This window comes from Montipora foliosa, chromosome 1 (genome assembly GCF_036669935.1).
Source record: "Montipora foliosa isolate CH-2021 chromosome 1, ASM3666993v2, whole genome shotgun sequence".
NCBI classification, from domain to species: Eukaryota; Metazoa; Cnidaria; class Anthozoa; order Scleractinia; family Acroporidae; genus Montipora; species Montipora foliosa.
In genome coordinates, this window is record NC_090869.1 from 69,148,972 (window position 1) to 69,163,299 (window position 14,328).

The following is a 14,328-nucleotide window of genomic DNA, read 5'->3' on the forward strand; positions in this document are numbered from 1 at the left end:
TGACTTCAAATTTTCAGTACCTGACGTGTTTCAACACACACTCCAAATAACTGCGCATGCACGGTTTAATGAGCATGGCTTTACGCATTAGATTTTGAATCGACAACCAGACTGTTTTGTGAATGATGATAGAAATTTTGAGGCAAGAGTCAACAGATTAAAGCATCGAGCAACACTTTCTTTTTCCTGTAACAATGAATTCCATTGTGCTCAGGATTGTTTTAAAATCGGATTTGATATATTGAAAAAGATAGCTCATTTATACATAAACCGCAGCTGCACGAAAAATGTTTGTTAATTCTAAAGCGCTTTTTATTTCAAAACTCGAGTAATAGTATTGTCGCTGCCAAATAAACGACTTAGTTTAATTTTCAGCAACAATTTCCAGAATCTTCTAGAATACCGTTCCTTGTCATCTTGCTTTGTTTCGGAGAGAGGAAAAATCAGCAAGCGTTTTCCGCAGTTCATCAATTACGAGATACCACGTTAATTAGAGTTGATGAGTTCGCCACTTAACGCCAATTCTAAGTTGCTTGAAACACTGTTTTTGTTGATAATTCAATCTTTTGTGATTGCCTTAACAATTCCGCAGAAACAACCTGCGTTGTTTTGAGTACATTCTGCATAAAAAACAACAACCGAATACACGAAGGCCAAAAGCCTGAAATCGACTTGAGGGGAAGTTCAACTTCAATGTGATGCCTCAGTTTTTTATATGTCACTTAATCGTGCTTACTGCTGACATAAGTTTTGAGTTATAGTGCAAAACTAGAGGTTCATATGCCACATTCAGACGCTTTTATATGAATAAGGTGAAAGGTAATGAATTATGACCCAGGAGTACGACAAACTCCTTTCGTCTAAACAGAGAAGGCCGATTATTTGCCCGCTTGAGAACTCAGAACGATGACCATACACAGTAGGATCCCTTAGCCATTTTATTATTTTTAATTCATCAAATGTTCAGCCTTTTTGAGCATATGATGGCGAATGGTTTAGTTTTGTTTTGGTGCAAATGTAGAACCGGTCAGCACTTTTACTGAAGCTCGCTCTTTCTCTGAAAGTGAAATTTCACCTCTCTTCTGTCACTAAATTTCTGAGTTCACGATTTTTTTATTGCAATGAAGTAAACTCCATAAAATGGCATTGCTTCCTTTGGGATTTTTAACGAGTTCATCACTCGAACGTTTATTTTTGCGGTATCCCGTTTATGGTAATAAGCTGGTTCGACACTTGTTAATAAGTTATAATTCGGCTTGCTATTTCAAGAGCGCATAATTCTTTGCTACAAATTTCACATGTCGTTTTATGATCTGCCCTTAAACTTAACAAAAAGCTTTAAGATAAAGCAAGTTAGGACTTGATTTTAAACAAATTTGTACTTAAACCAGAAAAGTATAAAATATTCGCGCATTCTTTCTGTTCATTTTGTTGACTAGCCACAGCCCTCACAAGCGGACGAGTACAATAAGTCTACAAATGTCTACTATAAGAAAGGCTTTCAGAAGCTTTCAAGTGCAGTTTTTATGTCAAACCTATCTACTATACTTGATCTCCTCTCGAGAAAAAAAATAATGAAACTCGCCAGGCAATCCTCACTGATGTAATGGTGTCCTGCGGGTTATTTCCAGTAATGTGGCATTTAGCTTTGTCCTTAACAAATGTACAAATATTCCTCTACTCCACTCTCTCAAGCGCAGTGTAATTTAAGAAAAGGTAACTTTGTTAACTGTGAGTGAGGGGTGTTTTACTTAATTTTTTAAATGTACGAGTATTACAGTCTCAAAATTCGTCTAAATTTCTGGCGACTTCAATTTAAATATTTCACACCAACCATCCATTTGCTTTACGTGTTAATGTCGATCGACTGTCACCTAATGCAAACCGCTTGAAATCTTTTTTCCTTTTTCTTCTTTAATTCTGCTTATTGCATTCCACGATATGGAGTTTGAGGTCGCATCGCCGAGTGAAGCAAGTCTTGCAGTATCTACAACGATATGGAGCATTGTCTGTATGAATGTGCATATGGAACTTTAGATTCGAAAGCTTATTGAACGCTTTCTCGCAAAGATTGCAGTGATACGGTTTCTCCCCTGTATGGATCAGAACATGATTGCGCAGATTGCCTTTTTGATGAAAACCTTTACCGCAGATATCGCAAACGAACTCTTTCAACTCACTGTGTGTGCGTATGTGAGTCTTCAGGGTGGATGACCGATTGAAGGCCTTGTTGCATATGTGGCATTTGTGGGGCTTTTCGGAGGTGTGGATAATTTTATGTCGGCAGAGCGTGCTGGACAAGCGAAATCCCTTGCCGCATATGGCGCAAACAAACGGCTTGGCGCCAGTATGTGATGGCATTTTCAGATGGATAGTCAGGGTGTACTTGGTCTTGAAGGTCTTTCCGCACTGATCACATTTGTAAGGAGGTTTGCTGATAATGTTACTCGAAGCAGACGTCGTTTTCTTGGAAGGTTCTCTTGACTTTTGGGATCTTTTGGAGTTTTTACCACCTCTTAGTTTGTCGCCTGCCTCCGCGCTGCTACAGGTGAATTCCTCAGCCATTGCTTGGGAAATAATCTCATGTCTATTTGCCGTCATCTCGCCTCGTTCGAGATTTTCATTCTTTAACATGTCGCCCTGCAACTGGTGTTTAAGGTTTGAATTGATGAATTTCATTTGATTACGTATCCCAGAGTCTCCAGGAACGTCCCTTGCTACTTCAAAGTTGCTTTGGTCCTGAAAGTTGTTTAATTTGAAGGATCCTGCCTGTGAGGGCAGTCGATTCCAATGGCCAAGCTGTGATACTCCTAAAATATGCACAACCACGAATCAGAAAACTTAGCTTGCTTGTTAGAGAGATGAAAATGGTTTGTTTTCTTTTCATAATTTGAGTAAACTTGGCTTTTGCCATGTAGAATTTAAAATAATCAATCTAAACTGGGGGATGATACCGAAAATATCTGGTTTACCTTCCATGGAACAATTTTCTTGTCTACTGTTCCATTCCTGTTTCGAACGGCGTCGAAGCAAAAACGACTTTGGCATCTTGTTCAGTCTTAAAAAGAACTGATCGAGGGTAAAGACACCGCCTAAGCTAAGAAGCTCTTTTCTTGGAAAATGAGCGTCAATTTCCTTGTAAGGGGAAATCTTTAAAATGAGCCATACGTGACATCCTCTGCAGTGTATAAATCCTGAATTTGTGGTAACCTGTCAATAATACAATCAGAGTCAATTTTGTATTGCCCAATCGGCGCGTGCCCTGAGCATGCTTTGGCGTATTGTCATTGTTTATTGCAGTCCTTATTGATTGGCTAACAACAGGCTGTTAAGTACAGTCAGAAGAGCGATTACTGAACTCGACCAAAAAAAAATTCCCCTTTAGCAAAACAAAGTGACCTTCAAGTCCATTGAAAGCATCTTTTTGGTAAATGTTAACTCGGCAGAGGATAGTTCAAATATTTAGCCAGTTTTAACTGATTCGAGGGTAATATTCATTATTGTTTATTTTCATTCTGCTTACCAGCAGCTTTCACCAGCTGCTATAAGTACCTGAGCGGGGCCTACTTTAGGAACATTATTGAAACTGTCTTTCATACCGGACAGGAAAACCTTAAAAATAAAATGTATGGAATCTTGGTTGTCTTTTTATTGAAACATTTTCCGGTTTTGATGAAACTTTCCATCTAGATGAAGGCTGTTTACGATACAAAATATCTCCAACGAAGAAAAAAAAATGATTGCAAGTTTCTTTTTCGTTTTAAATCTTTTCGATTTAACTTTAAGGTTAGCAGCTGCGATAAAAAATATTATTGCTACAGATCTCAGCTGGTAACCGCAATGTTTTGCTTTTCTAATGAACTCTGTTCACCCGCCTTTTTTTATAAATGAGCATTTTATACCAGACTTGTCTTGCGAGCTATCAATTATTCAAAGCCACCATGCGTCGTTTTGAGAGGGGGAAACAATAATGAACAAAACTTGCAAACCATTTTGGTAAATTCGAAAATGGATTGGTTAACATGCCGCATGCAAATTTCATATGCGTCGCTCACACTGCATATCTATTGCTTCTTCCTAAAAAGATATGTATCTGCCAAAAGTATGTTTTTCATTTCTCGCCAAAAGGTCTGCGAAACATTTAATAGACGCTAAGTGAAGACATCATTATGCCACTCAGTTTACTCCCTGCAGAGCTCTTGATTACAAGAAGATTTTTTTGCCTCTTCCTCTCAATTTATTTTGGAAAAAAATTACTTAAGATAACAGTGTTTCAGTAATCAAACGTCTAACATATGCTCATTTTAATAGTTACGTGGACGCCCAAGAAACCCCAAGTTTCAATTTTACTAAACCAAGTGCAAATTGTAAAACATATGCAATCTTTGCATCAAATAAAAGCTGTGTTGTTCGGACTTTTTCTTGAAACAAATGCTTATAATTAAGAAAAGCATTACTCTGGCAGCATACATCAGCAAAATGCATCCCTTTTTAACGTAATATTTAAACTATCCGAAGTTCCTACGATGAACAAATAATTGTTCAAATTATGTCAATTGCGAGTGTGTAATTGATTCCGTTGGCATCCCTGGAAATTTTCTTTTGGATAAAAGAGAGGCTGTTTTGCAGGTGTTTGTAATAAATGGCGATCTCATTTTTTGTAATTTTGGACCCCCTATTTGTTTTAGTAGTTTCTGTACTAAAAATCCACTCCCACCGCTGCGCAAATAAAAACTGACATTCACCAGCCTTAATGACACATCAGGAACCGAAATATGCCAGTGTGAAAATTCTTGAATTAATTTGAAAGCTGAGCTAAATCTAACAATTAATTTGACAATGGGTTGTAATCAGACGGCTTCTTATTTTTTTGCAGACGATTTCTTACGAACTATCGGAGATCAGTGACTTACGAATCTTCAGAATATACCGCATATCCGGGAAGTAGTCGCAAAATACGTGTGATGGCGTTTACTTTTCTGGTGTAATCGTACATCTCGCCTCAACCTATGAGAAGTTTTATAAAGGGAAAGTACAAAAGTCGGACCGGATCAACTTGGATTGCTCACCTCCGAGAGAAGAGAGCTACGAACGGTTTTGTGAATCAAAAATGTTCGACGTTTGCCCCGATTTCACCAAGGTTAGCTTAAAGATTGTGGCTACGCGGGGTGATTTCTCGAGGCCTTATCACTTTTTTACGTCGATCCGAGATGAGCAATCCGAGTTGATCCGGTTAGACTTTTGTTGTTCTTTAAAAGAAAAATATTAAACAATGGATCTAAGTTAAAGGCCAAAAGTAAGACTGAATACCAAACAAATTCTGAGCCAAGACAAGATATTTAAATTGAGAGTCCGAAATAGTACATTTTCATTTCAGTAAAAAATATGACGCTACTTTAAGATGTTGAAAAAGTGCTTAAGAGGACATTTTGTTGATCAGATTTTTCTGTTCTATTGACAATTTTCTTAACGGCTGCTTTATGCTGTTGTTCAGTCCAGTTCTTTCTTGTTGTGGGGTTCTTCTTTTTTCATTAACGGGCCGTTCTACTCCTATTCAAGATTCGTACTTTTTTGAAACGTACTTCTTCCCATCTCGCATCCCTTGGATGTTACTAGCCGGTTGTTGATACCGTCTAGAACAACGAAAACCTGAAATCGACAAAATAATGACGCATAATCCGTCCAGAGGAACTATGCGTCTCTCATGTTATCGGTCTAGTGTAAAGACGCGGGACGAACTATATAAGACACATAATTCTTCTGGGACGTACTTGGGCAAACATTTTTATGCATCTCTTAACTTCCTCTAGTATAAAGACGGACACAGGACGCATTATGCGTCTGGACGAAGTATCCACTTATAATTAAGTGCATCTTTGAATAAACACGAAACTGGATAGTTCGTCCAGACGCATTATTTTGGGTCTTGTGTCCGTCTTTACACTAGATGAATTTAATACAAACAGAAAAAATGTTTCCCCAAGTTCGTCGCAGACGAATTGTGTGTCTTATATAGTTCGTCCCGTCTTTACACTAGACGCATAACATAAGAGACGCATAATTGTCATAATTCGTCTTGACGGAATATGCGCCTCTAGTATAAAAACGGCAAATAACACTTTTTACAGGGAAGCGAAGCCTTAATGTTGATATTTTATCTCAGCTCACCTATATGCTAAATCCTTGCTTACGGTGGTTGCACCCGCGGTACAAGCGGCAGTCAAGACTTGACTGTCCTCCGTAAGTGGTACGTTTTATGTGTGCCTAAATGAGATAGTTTGTTTTGCTGCAAGAAATGCCACTCGAAACGAGCAGATCAAGGGTATTTTTTCTTACTTTTTCCCAAGGTGAACAAATATAAAGTCAATATTAAAATTTTTTTGATCTATTTTAATACTTAGCTAGATATTTCTGGGTAAAGTTCGACGAAGAACGAGCTATTTTGTGTATAATTTCACAGCTAAAATCTTGCCTGGTGAAAACAAGCCAGCGAGTTGCCGGACGCGGGTTACCCGGTTTTGGCGCCAAACTTAAAGTTTAAAACCCAAAAATGTTTCAAATTTTTAATTTGTTGCTACAGAATTTGTTGTAGTTTTTCGTTTTTAATATCCTTTGTGGGTTGCCGATGTGGGCCCCAGAGAGAAAAGCTCCCGGATTTAAATGGCTTTCGTGTGAACATTCATTTTCTTGTAGCGGTAATTTGTATAAACATAACCGAACTTATTTTTGTTGCTAAGGAGAGAGGGAAAAATCTGAAGTTTCTCGTACAAATGTACTTTGGACTGGAGGAAAGTTTCAACAAACTCCTTCGAAGCCGAGTCCTGTTGGCGAAGTCTTCCAGCTTGAATAAAATCTTAAATCCGCTCTATTGACCTAATCCACATTATGGCAAATATTCACCGTAAGCTGTTGCAATATGATCTAAAATCCATGCCATGTATATAAATTAGTGAAAGAGAAGATCGATAGAACTGAACGTCGATATCGAAGATCAACTGCAATTTTTCAATATTTTGCATCTAACCAATCAGAGAGCACACTATTGCTGTGACGTCAGGAAAGTAAAGTTTTTCCCGCCCGCTGAATGCTGATTGGTCAATTGAAATTTCAGAGGTCCCGGCCGTATGCAAGGATTAATAATAGATCGCGCTATACATTATGCACTGTTCTGACCGGGACGATAACTATCTATAGCAAGGGCACGTTAAGGTCCAAGAGTGAATCAGATAAGAGTGTTGTTATGGCGTGGGTGAGCTCCCGAGCACAGTCAAAAATGAGTCTATTTTTAAAATACCTGTTCCCGAGAAAATCAGTTGTCATGTCCCTGAAGAAAAAAAAACATGACAGAAGCAGTCACGCGTGACATGGATTCTTCTGATTGGTTAAAATTAGCGGCGCTTTGTTTGTTTCGCGCGCAAAGTATATCTAAAAATAAATTCATTTGTGACTGTGCTGGGGCGAGACCGCAAAGTGATATATCAACACTCTTATCTAATTCACTCTTGATCTACCCTAACCCTAATCCTATATTAGATCACACCGCAAAGCTGATCACAAGACCGACAATATGTGCATAAAAGACACCGGCCATATCATACAATTGCATCACCTCACCAGTACCAAAATTTGTGTCTGCGACAGATAAATCAAGATTACACAATTATCATAGAATAAACCTGTAAGCTGCTGCAGACATCTTCAAACCCTAACAAATACTCCTTATTCTTTTTACCAATGTAATTGGTAAAAAGAATAAGGAGCACCATTGTCGTTTTGCAGCTGTCTCGCGTGGAAATTATAAAAGTTGTGTTAAGATTTTTGCTCTTAGGTAACTGGGAGGAAAATAATGTTACGCTCAATGAATTGTGCTTCAGTGTAAGGATAAACACCTACTTCTCCTGAAAAACTGGTTGGTAAAAGAAAGAAAGTTTGTCCCGCGTATGATTATTCCAGTGTGGACTTTCTCTTAGTTCTTCGTTGTTTCCTTGTCATTAAGAACCAACGTTTCGTCCACATGGTTTCCCTCGCGAGCCCAACCTGAGTCCTGTTCAGTATGCGTCGTGCAAACTCATTGTAGCCATAGTCATTGCTGTAAAAGTACTACAAATCCTTGCTGGACACGCGATCAACCTGAACTTGTTTGTTTGTAAGCGCCAGGCGCTATCCCCGTGTGGAGACTAGATCTAGTTGAATAAAGAGAGATTTGTTAGCACATGGAAGTACTGTAGTTTTTGCATATTAAACCGGCCTTTCGAACAGAATTTCTCGCGCCCTAGAATATCCATAGTGGTCCTTCGAGCGCCGGATGCAGGAGAATCAGATGGGTGTTTAGATTATACAGCCGCAGAATCGAAGCATGGCGGAGAAATCGGCGAAATCGCATGTGGAAGTGTCAGATGTGGACGAGCGAAGTGGAATCGTGAAACGTGAAAGGGACCTGCCGCGGTATTTGAGCTATTACACCGAAGTCCCCGGTCAAAACAAGTTCCAGACAATCAAGAACAGAAGAAAGTCGATGCGAGCGAATTTGACGCGGAAGATGAATATTATAAAGAAGTACCTGAAGGAACGGAAAGACCGTACGTTAATTGAGCTTGCATGTACTGCACTCAATCGGGCGTGGGAACAATTGATCGAAAATCACAGAGAATTTCAAGCTTTGTGTGATGACGATGAGGAGCTGCAGGAAGCAGATACCTGGTTATTGGAGTCCCAAGCACTTGTTGAGGAACTAATTTGTAGAACTGTTGATTATGGTGAAGTCAATTCACACTCTGGTGAAATGGTCTCAAAAGCACCTAAGGTTCGGACAGAAGGAACCGACAACTCTTCAATCACCAGCTTTGGACGACCGAGCAAGAAATGTAGCAGCAAAACGACTTCATCTGTGTCTCGAGAACGTGCAAGAGCAGCGGCTAGGGAAGCTGATCTAGCTAAACTCAAAGTAAAGCAGCTGAAAGAGAAAGCTCAATTGGAAGCTAAGATCACAGCACAGAAAGCTCAACTTGAAGCAGAGCTGGCAATTCAGGAAGCTGAACACGAGGCAGGTAGGAAGGAAATTGAGGCATTGCTATTGAAAGAAGATCTAGATGAATTTAATCTGAGTGATCGTATGAAAGATTTTGAAGATAACTCTGTGGGAGGGGACAAGATAAAGACGGAGGCAACGCCCCAGGTCAAACAAGATGCCCCTATAAATGATATTGAGGACTCGAAGCAGAAAGTTACAGAATGGCTGAAAACAATAAGGCCTAAGGGGGAGGAAACTGGTGAAGGGAAAGAGAATGACCGTGCTAAGCATTTTCCTAGCAAAGAAAGAATTGTGGATTTCTCACAGTCTGTTCTTTCAAAGTCAGCAATGATAACTTCGCTCCCTAAACGTAACTTACCTGTATTTGATGGCGATCCTCGTGCGTGGCCAAACTGGTATGGCATGTTTAAAGCCTTAGTGGAAGACCAAAAACTTTCCAAAACTCAGAAAATGATCTATCTTAAGGCATCAGTTAAAGGAACTGCCGAAAGAGCTATAGTTGGGATGTTCTTTGATGGTACAATGTATGAAAAAGCTATTGCAGAGTTGACCCAACGATTTGGAAACCCAACCCTTATTTCAAAGTCACTGATCAATAAGTTTCTGGAGATACCAGCAGTTCAGGATGAAAACACTTCAAGTTTGAGATTGTTTGTTGACGACTTGCACAACATTGTGAGAACACTGAAGGCTTATGGTCATGAAGCAGATTTACGAGCAGCAGCTAATATGCAGCAGATTATTACGAAATTACCTCCGAAAATTCTTGTAAGGTGGAGCAGGCGAAAGTTAGAATTGCAGCCAAAGGAAGTTAACCTTAAGGATCTTGATGAGTGGCTGGGAACAGAGGTTCAAGTCCAAGAGATGGCTTGTGGTGGTGCCAGTAAAAAGGAGAATCCTGAAAAAGAGAAACCTAAGTTAAATTTAAACAAATCCAAGTGGTTTAAGAAAAGGAAGGATGTGCGGAATGATACTCATGCAAATTCAGGAGCTAAACTAGAATGTTCTGTGTGCAAGGGAGAACATGCACTGACATCATGTGAAACTTGGAAGAGATTAACCGTGAATGAACGATGGGAATTAGCAAAGAATTTGGGTTTGTGCTTTCGTTTCCTCAAAAGGGGACATCGAGTTGAACGTTGCTTGCTAAAAGGAACATGTCCAGCAGAAGGGTGTGTGCGAAGACACTACCCACAACGTCATGCAGCCATAGAGCCGCCACAGTTAAACTCGTCAGTTGAGACATTCCATCCCTTGCAAGCAGCTATAAGAGAGACGTCCGCAACCGGCACACCAACTAATCATACGACTTGTGGAGTGACTAAAGAAGCTGAGAGTATACCACGCCTCGGGAGAGTAGCCCTGCAGATGATACCCGTAATACTGGAAGGGGACTGGATCTTGTTGAATAAAGAGAGATTGTGTTAGCACATGGAAGTACTGTAGTTTTTGAATTTTGAACCGGGCTCTCGAACAGAATTTCTCGGGCCCTAGAATATCCACTTGCTATCCCGACTCTAAAATTCTTTCGCTTAACTGATGCGTTTACTTAAAGCGAGTTTTTTGAAAGTCCTAATTCATAACCGACGCCGGGAGACGAAAAAATGGTGACCATGTGCATGCGGCTGCAAATTGACCTGTAGAGATCAAAAGTGAATCAATAGTGAATTAGATAAGAGTGCTGATCTAAGAAAGCTGATAAGAGATTCTATTTTCTGATCTTACTTAAACGAGCTGGTGTTCCATCAAATGATATTCTTAATTTCTATTGCACATGTGAAAGACCGGTATTAGAATACTGCGTGCCAGTCTTTCATCATAGCCTCCCTGCGTATCTATGCAACGACATCGAGGGTGTGCAGAGGCGCGCCTTATCTGTCACCGCACCAGCAAGTTCATACCGCGAAAACCTATCTCGTTTCAATCTATGCACGCTTAAAGAAAGACGCTCCGGGTTGTGTGAGAAACTCTTCACCCCCATTAAGCTAGAAATGGACCACAAACTCCACCACTTTCTACCGGAGAAGAATTTGTCTACGCACAATTTTAGGAGGCCGCGCCCTTTTAAGAATTTTAAGGCTCGTACAAATCGTTTTAAGAACACTTTCTTTCCAGCAATGACCATTATTTAGATTTTAATATTTAGTATTTAGTTAGAAATAGTTTTAATAATAATTTTTACATGTAAATATTTCATATCAATTATTTATGTTAATTTTTACGCAATTCAGTCCAGTGACTGCCTTGTAAGATGCTCCAATAAACTATCTATCTATCTATCTATCTATCTAATAAGGACACAATGAAGCGAAAACAAAATACAGTGAAGGTAGGGGATCGTATAAACAAAGCGGAGGCATAAAAACGTAAGGAACATATTAAGATGAGACCCAATTTTCGCAGACGAAAATGGAACTGGAGAGTTTGGGAACAAAGGCTAAAGATATTGGGGGTCGGGACGACATAAAAAATATGGGAGGTTCAAACGGGAGTAAAGTTTTGAAGTTCGTGGGGAAACCTGTTTTTCCTATTCGGAGGTCATGGGTAGGTCCTGTATTTCTCTGCTGGAGTATTGGAGTCTAGAACTGTGTCACACCAAGACTGGAACTAAACCAGACAGCGACTAAAACGACGGAAAGAAATTTACGTTAAAGGTGTTGCTTGTTAATGTGTTTTATCCTTAGTTTTTGCTTACCATTCCAAAATACATTTAAGTCACTGAATGGAAAACCTCGCTGACTGCTTTATTTTGTTATTAGTGATATTTTTCACGAAATTTACTGGTAAGCGGGCACAAGCGGGGACGTTGGAATGAAAATATTGCGCTGGGTGCGGGAACATTAGTTCACTTTCTCTTGTCCTTTTGTCCTTGCAAGTTCCGCCTTTTTCCTGGCGTGGGCGGTTATCTACATTAACTGGTGAATAATTACCACGTTTTTCTTTTATATAACTAAAGAGGCTTATGGGAGATCTCGCATGTTTTTGGCACCAACAAAGGTAAGAACAAGCAAAGATTAAGGTGTACATGCTCCCCCTCATGCAGATGACAAGCGAGGGAATCGAAATTTCTGTCGTTTTTTTATTTATTTTAAAAATAATGCCGTCTGATTGGGCGATAAATGTTTTCATCTTCTGCACCGTCCTTGTCTTCAGCTTGTACTGGATTGAGTATATCGTCGCACCCAGGATCCTTTTCGTTCTTCACACAGTTGATGTAGGCATTGATACTCTGTTCCAAATGGCTCAACGGCGAGGATCCCTGAGATAAAAGATGATAGTGGAAGTCACGGAGATCGAATTTATCTCCCAGCGCCATCTTTGCGTCGTTCCTAAGCTTCTTGATATGTTGTTGACCAATCATGTAAGCAGTTGCTTGGCCAGGAGCGCTCTGATAACGAGTGACTTCATTTAAAGCTGTTTCACTTTCATCCCAGGCGAATTTGGCGAACAAATGGAGAGATTCTTGGCGCGAGTACCCTTTAAAATGAAGACCAGAGTCTACAATCAATCGTAAGGCCCGCCAAATCTGTGAAGAATCAAATCAAAGAAAAATTGTCAGCAGGCTTGAAAGTCCAAAGGCTCAGGCTATACTTAGCTTAACTTAACTTAGCTTAAGTTAGCTTAGCTTAGCTTAACTTATGGGTGCACTGGGCCTCTCACTCTTTTTTTTCCCGCGCAGCAGTTCACGACTGACTCAGCAATTTAAAATTGGACAGACAAATCCCGCAAAACATATCTTAACATACCAAGATTTCTTACGCGAACATGGTACCTTTCACGGTTATAAAAGAAATGTGTATTTGAAGTGCGGGCCATTAGAGGAAAGTAGAGGAGATCCTCTCACTTGTCTGAACAATTTAAGTAATTGTCTCTTACGGAAAAATTCTTACGGGGGGGGGAGGTCAATCTGTTGGGATCATGTATTCCCGTGAAAAGGCAATCTAATCATAAGGGTTTGAGCGCTGTGAAGCCTGATTATTTTCCAGGTTCGTTTTGAATCTAATCAAGTTGCAAAGTTGACCACGATGGAATTCATTTAACATTGCCCGTTTTTAATGAGCATTTGCCTGCTTGACAGTGCACTCTAAAAACGATCTGTTGTGTTTTACATAATAAGTTCATTAATGCACGCATTTTGATTGGTTCTCACCCATAATCTATTAGAGAACGGACGCATAGCTGACGTCGTCATCAAAAACGTTTAAGTAAGTTGCCTTGCGTCTATTCAGTAATAAATCACAGAAAACGTCAAAATATGATAAGAACATCAGTAGTAACAAACTCGACTATCGCCTCGCGTGCCACCTTTTTGTTCTCACCACATTTCGACGTCATCTGAGATCTATTACTGAACAGACGCATAGCAACATATATTCTAATCCTATGTCTTGTTACAATAGACCATTATGTTATAGTTGCGTGCTTAGCTACCTGGCCTTTGAATGAAAGAGAGACTGGGGTTGACCTTGATTTGATAGAAACCTCGCGGCTTTTCTTATGTAAATGATTTTGTTCTTATGGCAATTAGTTGGAATTTACATAAGAAACATTTTAATTCAAAAGCCAGGTAACTAAGCACACGACTGTACAATGGTCGATTATCACCACAGTTAAGCGATAACTAAGGTCTCGCAAATGCAGAGAAGCAAAGACGGGATAAATTCAGATTTGAGAGGGACTAGAATCCTTGAGCTAACAAGATGACGACTGAACGGGGCCGATCTATTGCCACTTCGTCTTACTTGATTCTGCACACAATAGCCACAAGTACGCTGTTCATGTTCATAACGATTGAGGCACTTTGCGAACTCCGAAAGACTGCATAACCAATCACTCGTGGATTCGCTATTTTGTCACAAGAGATATTTCACTTTTTAGTTTACCTTTTTATGTTTCATTCCGCAGTTCAAAGATATATGTCTTTCATACATACATATATAGTCTCTAACACGTAATGATAATTTTTGCATCATAAATATAACGATGAACTGACCTGCCATTTAAGCATTCCATACTTTGGCCAAGGTTCGTTCTTGTATGTATCTGTGTCTTCTCCAATCAGAGGATCCTCAGCGTAAAGAGCCCAGCCTTCACTGAAGGCCGTGTAGCCAGTTTCTTCATCCAACCACTTGATTATCCCACCACATTTGTCAATGAAATGTTCCGCCAAGCCTTGAACCTGTGATGAGAAATAAACGCAACTAATTGGCCAATGGATAAGTGTGCGTATATCAAGTTTGATTCGTACGGTAAGGTTGGTGAGCATAAAAGTAGCGAGCGCTTCTAGCGACTCTCTA

General features: G+C 39.7%; 2 protein-coding genes across 2 annotated transcripts in view; both read right to left on the reverse strand.

Moving 5' to 3' along the window:
* Positions 1-953: 953 nt before the first annotated feature.
* On the reverse strand, positions 954-3,443 carry LOC137980696 (fez family zinc finger protein erm-like). The gene is made up of 2 exons (XM_068828132.1): positions 2,973-3,443; positions 954-2,810 (listed from the first exon to the last, which is right to left on the reverse strand). Exons 1-2 carry the CDS (start codon positions 3,046-3,048, stop codon positions 1,915-1,917), a joined length of 972 nt encoding a protein of 323 aa, XP_068684233.1. The 5' UTR covers positions 3,049-3,443; the 3' UTR covers positions 954-1,914.
* Positions 3,444-12,090: 8,647 nt separating this feature from the next.
* LOC137980702 (uncharacterized) overlaps positions 12,091-14,328 on the reverse strand; it is a 16,957-nt gene continuing 14,719 nt past the window's right edge. The window contains exons 7-8 of the mRNA XM_068828137.1: positions 14,025-14,210; positions 12,091-12,557 (exon numbers count right to left, since the gene is read on the reverse strand). Of these exons, the coding sequence (XP_068684238.1) occupies positions 12,120-12,557; positions 14,025-14,210 (624 nt within the window). The 3' untranslated portion in view covers positions 12,091-12,119. The remainder of the gene's footprint in view (positions 12,558-14,024; positions 14,211-14,328) is intronic.